The 9,681-nt window shown below is 37.2% G+C and overlaps 1 protein-coding gene across 1 annotated transcript; it reads left to right on the top strand.

The window, feature by feature from the left end:
* Positions 1-1,286: 1,286 nt before the first annotated feature.
* On the top strand, positions 1,287-8,325 carry cuzd1.1 (CUB and zona pellucida-like domains 1, tandem duplicate 1). Its single transcript, XM_084394179.1, has 21 exons — positions 1,287-1,333; positions 1,502-1,534; positions 1,650-1,682; positions 2,025-2,123; positions 2,237-2,278; positions 2,378-2,476; positions 2,664-2,702; positions 2,870-2,965; positions 4,056-4,085; positions 4,245-4,343; positions 4,531-4,569; positions 4,733-4,828; positions 5,361-5,417; positions 5,591-5,689; positions 5,921-5,962; positions 6,072-6,228; positions 6,503-6,714; positions 6,908-7,083; positions 7,208-7,599; positions 7,811-8,055; positions 8,160-8,325. Exons 5-21 carry the CDS (start codon positions 2,248-2,250, stop codon positions 8,198-8,200), a joined length of 1,950 nt encoding a protein of 649 aa, XP_084250305.1. The 5' UTR covers positions 1,287-1,333; positions 1,502-1,534; positions 1,650-1,682; positions 2,025-2,123; positions 2,237-2,247; the 3' UTR covers positions 8,201-8,325.
* The last annotated feature ends 1,356 nt before the right edge of the window (positions 8,326-9,681 follow it).

Raw genomic sequence — 9,681 nt, 5'->3', positions numbered from 1 at the left:
TCACTGCAATAGGCATTTTTTATGGTGTTGCAAGCTAACAGGGCCTACTTAAAATTAAGGAAAAAACGGTGATTACACAGATCTACAGGTAAACCATAATTCGCTGGAGACAGATTATGAACAGTATAAGCGTTCTTTTGTTCTAGGCTAGCTATTTGAATTTAGAGAATTTGTCATTTTTCATTTACAACTGAAAACTGTGTTTTCCAACTGTATAATATGAATCAAAACATTTGTAATCTGTTTTGACACTCTTGCACTCTGACATCTGTGTCTTAGATCTAGGAACATAAATAGTTTGAATGTAAACACAAAAAAAATGTGTGTCCTTTTAGCCACATCATCTACTGTATGCAAATTTGTAAAAGATTTGACTTGTCAATTAGGAACAGGAGCCTATTTTACAACATAGTCAGCTGTGTCTTTTCCACGCTTTGACATTTATGTTCTTGTCAAATGTTGCAATCTGCAGCAACTGCGTGATGCTATCATGTCATTATATTGCCCATTAACATTTTTTCAGTGATGTACCAAAATCTCTGAGGAATGTTTCTAGCACCTTTTGAATATGATATCCATATATGGGGGTCCAACCCAGTACTATCAAGGTATACCTAATAAGGTGCCAGTGAGTGCATAAAATACAATTATGTTATATTTACTATAATTATGACATTAAAAAAATCATGTAGTGCCCCTGCTGTATGAAAAAAAAAAAAAAAAAAGATTTCATTTGATTATAAGACCAAATTATGTTATAATTCAGTAAGTGGCCATGCTTAGTGGGCAAAATATGATACTGCTAAAATATATACATTTTCAAGAACTTCTAGGCTCATGCGAATGTCTGCTGGGATTCTTGGACCATCAATCACCTATCGTAATAATAAAGCTGTATTTTCATGTCTCTTTTTGTATGTGCACATTTGCATATGTCTCTTTGTGTAACCATAGCATATACAATAAGTACATTTTCATATTTCCATTCCCTAATCTAAATACCGTAGCAAGGAAGGGTAATGAGAGTAAGTATGTGCAAATGTTTAATTAGGCTCTATTGCAATCTATGATCCTCTCATTTGTCAACAAATGTACCAATACATTTACACAAAGTGTTATAAAACACATCCAGCTGTGTCTTTTCCACAATTAAGCTTCTTTAAAGCTTTTTCCCAGCACGGGCTCCAGGATATTGATGTGTCATAAGGAAATCCTCCTTAGGATGGTTTTGACTATATAAGTGATGACTTAAAGTTTGAAGACAAACTTGATCAGAAGAAAAAGATGGAAACTCTGAATTTCCTTCTCTATCTGTTTCTAACTGCCTATCAAGGTAAGATTATCATGGAAATTCTTTGGAAAATGTAAAATTTATGTAAAACTGTTAGTCTGAACATCAGATGTTTCACTCAGATTTACGTACATAATTTATCAGTTCAAAGAGCTGACTTTCAAATACATTGCATTACATTAAATGTCATGTATGTTTGTCACATTACAGCAAATACCATTGAGTCATGGTCATGGACAACATGTAAATATCCTTCAACATTATTGTGGGACATGGGTTTATGCATATTTTCATATAATGTTGAAACAGCAATTCACATGATATATTTTTTAAAAAATGATTGTATTTTTTTTTATAGATGACTGGCTGTATTCAACGGAGGATCCTTCATGTATCTATCTATCTATCTATCTATCTATCTATCTATCTATCTATCTATCTATCTATCTATCTATCTATCTATCTATCTATCTATCTATCTATCTATCTATGTTTAAATTATATTTACTTTCTCAGTTCATTAAGCTGACATATATTAAAACCTTTGGACACATTGTACATTGGACACTTACATTACATGTCATGTCTATGTCGCATTACAGTAATAAATGTTAACTCATCATTAATAGAACCATTAAGAGGAATTGAAACTAGAGAAAGAATTGTTAAAATCATTAGGATTTCCACCCCTGCATATTATGGCATCATGGCTAACATCTCTTTCTCTATTCAGATGCCCATTCATGCTGGAATAACTGTGGAAACCATTTTGGCACGTGCTCATGTACACACTCATGTCAGGACAATAGAAACTGCTGCTATGACTATGACAGTAAGTTTATCTTTATCTTCAAGATCAAATACTATAAAAAAATAAATTAAAAAAATTCTCTTGTAGTGAGCATATTTCCAGGACTGAAGTTTATTTCTCTTCCCCTTGTACAGACTACTGCTCAATGACCACCACCCCCTGGCCAGATACAACAGGTGCACCTACATCTTTTGTATCTTTCTGTCAGATTCAGACCATTTTCTGGTTTCCTGGGTGTAGACGAAGGCTGATCTCCCTGTTTCTCTCTTTTCTAGGTTTTCCCTCCTGCAGGTATAACTGTGGATACAACATCGGCAGCTGCTCATGCAACCAGGACTGTCAGTACTATGGCAACTGTTGCCCTGACTACGACAGTGAGTTCCTCTTGATCAGACACTTCAAGATATAGATATACACTTGTAGAATAAAAGGTTCTGTGTATAGCATCTTAAAGGGTTCGGTCAGGTGCTTCATTTATAGAACCTTTGATTCTTTGTAATTCCAGAAATAAAATTGATCTCTTGAATTTTTAGCATAGTTTTATTTCTTCCCTTTATACAGACTACTGCTCTATGACAACTGACTGGCCAGCTACAACAGGTGCACCTACGACTTTCTTGTCTGTCTGTCTGTCGAATTCAAAACTTTCTCTCTTTTCCTGGGTGTTGGGGGAGACTGATGTCCCTGTAGTCATACAACACACCCATATTAATAGCTCTTGAATACATGTATTAATGGCTTTATGGATAATGTTTCTCTCTCTCTAGCTCCCTCCTGCAGGTATAACTGTGGATACAACCTCGGCAGCTGTTCATGCACCTACAACTGTCATAACTATGGCAACTGTTGCCCTGACTACGACAGTGAGTTCCTCTTGATCAGACAGACACTTCAAGATATATACTCTTCGGCCCCATTTACAGCAAGGTTCAAGTGACCCAATTCCGATTTTTTTCCTCCCATGTGGCGGATGTGACCCATGAATATGTAAGCAGGAAAAAAGCACATGGATTCCGATATTCTCAGATCGGTTTCAGGCCTCATAGACATTGTTTAAATAAATCTGATATGAATCGAATACATGCACTATATCAATTGAATACATGCACAGATCGGATATTGCCCAATCAATGCTATGCGGATATCAATCAATGCGGATATTGCCCAATCAATATGGCAATCAGTTGCCATAGTACTTGCCATAGTACTTTTCATCATTGAAAAGCGAAAGTGGCGAATGACCCAATCAATTGACCAGGCTGCAGCAAGGGCTCTCCTCTTTTTTCTCCGCCTTAAGAGACCAATGTTTTGTTGACCTTTAAAGATGGTGCAGAAAGCAAAAGCTTGTATTATCATTTTGTATGTGTCCATTGCAAATTGCGCCGTTTTTACTTCCTTTTCGTCCTAAGCTTTTCCAGGTCAGTACATCTGCCTTGGGTTGTTTCGCCAAGTGTTTAGTGTAAATGCAGATATATGGGTCACTTTCAAAATGATGTAAGCTAGATATATAGTCAACAAATCGGAATTGGGCATCAAGACCTACAGTGTAAATGCGGCCTCAGAAGAAAAGGTTCAATATAGAACCTTAAAGGGTTCTGTTTAGCGGTTCCCATCATGGGGTAATTTTATGGATTGAGTTTTAATGAATTCATTCTGTTTTAATTCGATTTTGATTGTAAAAACATTTTATGAATTAAACAGCTCATAAATATATAGGCCTACTTTATAACTAGAAAAAATTATAATTACTAAACATAAAAGTATTATGCAATTATTTAAGAAATGTCTCCTTATAGAACCTTTTTGGCATTAAGGGTTCTTTAAAATTGAGGAATTTTAAATTCTATATAGAACCCCACTGAAGCTTTTTTTCAATGATTCTTTGAAATGCCAGAAATGAAATTGATTTCTTGAATTTTTTTGAAAGTAGTTTTATTTTTTCCATTTATACAGATTACTGCTTTTCAACTGACGCGACAACAGGTGCACCTACATGACTTTCTTATCTTTTTCGGATTCAAACTGTCCCTGGTTTCCTGATGTGGAAAGCTGATATATTCATACATCAATCCACAAACATATTCATGGATTTTGTAGTCAAGTATAAATGGTTTTGTGGCTAATATGTGTTTCTCCCTCTAGATTTCCCTTCCTGCAGGCATAACTGTGGATACAACATCGGCAGTTGTTCATGCAACTACGACTGTCAGTACTATGGCAACTGTTGCCCTGACTATGACAGTGAGTTCCTCTTGATCAGACACTTCAAGATATAGATATACACTTGTAGAATAAAAGGTTCTGTGTATAGCATCTTAAAGGGTTCGGTCAGGTGCTTCATTTATAGAACCTTTGATTCTTTGTAATTCCAGAAATAAATTTGATCTCTTGAATTTTTAGCATAGTTTTATTTCTTCCCTTTATACAGACTACTGCTCTATGACAACTGACTGGCCAGCTACAACAGGTGCACCTACGACTTTCTTGTCTGTCTGTCGAATTCAAAACTTTCTCTCTTTTCCTGGGTGTTGGGGGAGACTGATGTCCCTGCAGTCATACATCACACCCATATTAATAGCTCTTGTATACATGTATTAATGACTTTATGGATAATGTTTCTCTCTCTCTAGCTCCCTCCTGCAGGTATAACTGTGGATACAACCTCGGCAGTTGTTCATGCACCTACAACTGTCAGTACTATGGCAACTGTTGCCCTGACTACGACGGTGAGTTCCTCTTGATCAGACAGACATTTCAAGATCAAATAGGCCTACTATACACAAATACAAAACTTTCCTATAGTCAGTACATGGGTCATTGCATTTCCTGTGATGAAATGGATTTTGCTGAGTCAGTTTTCAAAAACATGGCTTTAATTTTACTTCTTCAATATTTATCTTTTCCCTTTAAAAAGGGTACTGCTCAATCAGGGTTGCCAAGTTAGGTTACTTTTAAACTGTTGCCAAGGGTTGATTTTGCATTTTGATATTTGGGATATGGTACTTCTGGGGTATATTTTTGATTGGCCATTGGGCTAGTTCTGTTACGCAGGCCTGGTAACCCTCAATTACAACAACACCAGAACAAACCGACACAACTAACGAAAACTTCGAGATAAAATACTGTAAACACAAATATTAATCTTTCCTGTCGTGAGCACATGGGTCAGTGTATTTCCTGTGATGAAATGGATTTTGCTGAGTCAAAGTGGAATTGTGGCATTCATTTTACTCTTACTTATCTTTTTTCTTTAAACAGGCTACTGCTCAACAACAGATTTTACAACAGAAATTCCAACCTTGCCGGATACAACAGGTGCTGCTGCCATTCAGTTGAATTTAAGGGACACTAATGAGATTAATGACATGAAATGGATCAGTTCAGTGTATAACAATTTCCGTAAAAGGCATTGAGTCCAGTTGAGACCCAATACATCACACACATATTGATGACATCATGAGTAAAATCTGTTCCTCCCTCTGATACAGATTATATCTCCTGCATGCATAACTGTGGACACAGCTTCAGCAGCTGCTCATGCACCCACGACTGTCAGTACTATGGCAACTGTTGCCATGACTTTCACTGTAAGTTCCCCAAAATCAGATGCATCTGCCCCCAACCACAGCTCAGGATAACATATGTATTATGTATAATGCATAAATGTACAAATTATGTTTTGAAGAATATCCACAGTGCTCCTTTGCATAGTCAGATTGTACTGTGAACAGAGGCTTCATGTAAATTATTATTATAAGACTCAAATAATGCACTTCTGGTTCATGCTCATACAGTTTTAACTTCTCCCTTCTATTCAGGGTATTGCCCATCGTATACAACATGGCCAGAAATAGAAACAGGTATTGTAGTTTTTGTAATGCCTGAGGCTAAATTCTCATACCACTTGTATCTGATATTAATTACACTCGTTTGTTACTTTTAAGATTTAAGACACATTTCTTGCTTTAGATCCAGTTTCTCACCCTCAGTGTGGAGGACACCTGTATGGTTCTGGGCTGTTTTCCAGTCCAAACTACCCAAACTATTACCATGACAATGCCTACTGTGTGTGGTATCTCTCTGCTCAGCAAGGACAGAGGATCTTCCTGTCATTTGTTGATGTGCAGTAAGTGAGAGACCAGCAGAGACAAATCCAAATTGGAAATTTGGCATTTGATGTTTGCTATATAAGTAAATATTAGTAAAGATTTAAAGTAATTTAGATCATTTTTTATTCCAAAAATGTTTACAAAAAAGGTATGTGAAATTTCTTATTTTTGCTGTTTTTTTCTTCAGAACCACTAAGAACCTGCAGGTGGAACCATTTCCAAATGGCTCTTTTAAATTAAGTGTTGTTTAAAAAGTTCCTCTTTTTCAGATCAGCTCCCTGTTTCTTCCAGATTGGAGCGCTGCTGTAACTGTGACTACATCTCTATACATGACGGCTCTTCCACTGGTCATTCACAGCTGGGAAAGGTCTGCTTCAATGACACCACCAACCAGGTGTTTCACTCTTCTTCACGATACCTGACTGTTGTCTTCAGGAGTGACTACTCTGGTGTCAGCCATGGTTTCAAGGCCCATTTCACAAGCTCTCTGACTGCAGATAAAGGTTGAATAGCTGTCACATGCATTCCATCCCTTCTCTGACCATATTAGAGTTTTCTCTTCATAAAATTAAATGTGCTTTAAAAACAAATATACACAAGCCAGTTAAAACATGCAGCACATTTGTCTTTCATGAATTTAAATATAATTTAAAAGTGCAAAATTACATTGAGGGGATGAAACTCTTTGCTTTGCAGGTCGTGTGGATTGCTCCTCAGACAACATGGTCATTGTCATTCAACGATCTTACCTGAACTCACTTGGATACAGTGGAAATGATCTTTATGTGGATGATCATCTTTGCAGACCCAGTATTACCAGTACTGAGGTTGTGTTCAGCTTCTCTCTCGACACATGTGGAACCGCCAAAAATGTATGATCTACATGAGTGTCAGATCCAGCATTTAATGCTTGAATTTACTGTGTCGGGTTAGTTAGCATAATTGAGGAGCATGTTTACCACACAACATCACCTGCCCTCTGTCTCTCTCTCCTAGATGATGAACGGTTACGTGTCCTACACCAACAATGTGCGGGCATCTCAGTCTCAGTTGGGTGAGATCACTCGTCAGTCACAATTCCTACTACATGTGGGCTGCCGAATGGAGCCGGACACTATGGTCGAGATATTCTACAAGGCCAAGGAGATCATCAATGCCAACATCACAGGAACGGGACGCTTCAATGCCAGCATAGCCTTCTACACCTCCAGCAGTTTCTACCAACAAATTTATGACTCTACATATGAAGTGAACCTGAACCAGCTTCTGTATGTTCAAGTCAAGCTAAACAGGCCTGACAGCAGCCTGGATCTCTTCCTGGACACCTGTGTAGCATCTCCAAATCCCACTGACTTCAAAGATCGTTCCTATGACCTGCTGCGTAACGGGTGAGACCTTTTCATTTTTAAATGTGACGCCCTCCAGAATGGAATTAATTGTGAAATTAATTGAGATCAGAAATAATAATTCTGTTGCTTTTAGTTTAAATATATTCTTGTACTCATTTGATGTAATAATGAAACCAACTCAGTGTGTGACTGTACTTCATTTATTTTCTGAATTCGAATTTTTATCTCAATTTCCCTTCCTCGGTTGTAGATGTCCCAGAGACAACACATATTATTCCTACACCAGCGGTCAGCACTATTATGCTCGGTTCAGATTCCAGGCTTTCAAGTTCCTCCGGACTCACGCCTACGTGTACCTGCAGTGTAAAGTGATCATCTGCCCCGATAACGATTACAACTCTCGCTGCCGCCAAGGTTGCCGCTTCCGTCGCAAGAGATCCCTTGACAGCACCTACCACACCAATACTGTGACGCTGGGGCCAATCAAACTCAAAGGTCAGAGGCCAGTAGCAGGTTTTCTTCTAATGAATATTCGTTCCAGTTTTTGATGTAATAATACTGAGTCTTTCCTAATGACATTCATTTCTCTGCCTGTCAAGGTCGAGGGCATGATGTGGAGTCTGAGAAGTCAGAGGAATGAACTGATCATCTTCTCAATCATCGCCATTAATCATTACTATTAATCAATCATTAGTAGCCACCCAGCAAATTATTCAAAATACAAATTGTATTTTTGCAATTCAATTAAAGCATTTATAAACAGTTGGTTTTGTCACTGGTGTCTGTAATTGTTTATATATTTACTTTCCATTCTGAAATGAAAAAAAGATAATACAAGGTCAGGCCCGAATTAAGGAAGGGCACTGGGGATATAGCAAACCTAAGGGCCCTTCATAGTAGCCTATCTTGCTGCCACAAAGAAATAATTACAGTTATTTTTTTCAATTGCTGAAATACTTTTGTCCAAATCTGTTGTCACATTTTCAAAACTCTAAACAGAATTAGCACATACATCCGTCTGTTGTGAACGCATTAACACAATTCATGTTGTTTTCACACAATACACAGTCAATTAACACTTTTGTAAAATATAACAAAATTATTTTCACACAAACTTACCCAATACCAAAATCAAGGATCTTTCTGGTCTTATTTACAAATGCTTGAACACAGCATGATTTAACTATCTAAGCGCATGGTCCAAAGTAGGGATGGGCATTTTTCAAAAATATTGTATTCGAATATTCGGGCTCATAAAAATCGAATATTCGTTTATTTAAATGACGTTTAACGAAAAGGTTTATTTTTAAACTTTTTTTTTTTTATACGTTTTCGTCACCATTTCTGAACAATCTTACGATTAGGCAATATACACAACAAGCTTTTAATATATGTTAAAGTTTTCTTTTAGTTGAAAACAGTAGGCATATGTCTAAACAAAAAAATTATCGTAAAGTTATCGTACACACACATACACTCGAGTCAACATGTGATTATCGTGTTTATATTGTTTCACGTTTATGTTGAGAAAAACATTAATATCCACATGCAGGGGCGCCGCCAGAAACTTATGCTCGAGTGAGAAAACGCGCTGCGCTGACAGACGTTTCAGAGACACAAAGATAAGTGTTTCTAACAGCACTTTGCGTTTTCTGTTCTTAAACATGTCTCCCTCAACGAAACTTAAAGGAAGTATATGTCTCAAAATCATTTTGCTATATAAGTTATCATCTCAGATCACGTGGGGTCCAGCTGCGCTTACCTGCAGTCGTGAATGCAGTGATGGACAGCTGTAGCTGTCTTTCCTTCGACTGGTGTTTGGATTTCATGTGATTTCGCATTGTGATGATGATATTATATCTCAGATTCATTAATTCATTTGATACAAAGTTTGTAAGATCATTTAGTCAAGATCATTTTCATCATTTTCAAGTAGCCTAGCCTAATTCCAAACTTCGCGAGGCAGACGACAACATTAAAGGGATACTCCACTTTTTTTGGAAATAGGCTCATTTTACAACTCCCCCAGAGTTAAACAGTTGAGTTTTACCATTTTCGAATCCTTTCAGCCGATCTCCGGGTCTGGCGGTACCACTTTTAGCATAGCTTAGCATAAATCAT

The sequence above is a fragment of the Rutilus rutilus genome, assembly GCF_951802725.1.
Source record: "Rutilus rutilus genome assembly, chromosome: 21".
In the NCBI taxonomy this organism is placed as follows: Eukaryota; Metazoa; Chordata; class Actinopteri; order Cypriniformes; family Leuciscidae; genus Rutilus; species Rutilus rutilus.
This window is presented reverse-complemented; position numbering and strand designations above follow the sequence as displayed.

Bases quoted from the DNA above. Each gene is read 5' to 3' on its own strand.
- cuzd1.1 (XM_084394179.1), top strand. From the start codon at position 2,248: ATGACCACCACCCCCTGGCCAGATACAACAG. The intron at 2,966-4,055 runs GTGAGTTCCTCT...CCATTTATACAG, and splicing joins CTGTTGCCCTGACTACGACA to ATTACTGCTTTTCAACTGAC. The intron at 4,344-4,530 runs GTGAGTTCCTCT...CCCTTTATACAG, and splicing joins CTGTTGCCCTGACTATGACA to ACTACTGCTCTATGACAACT.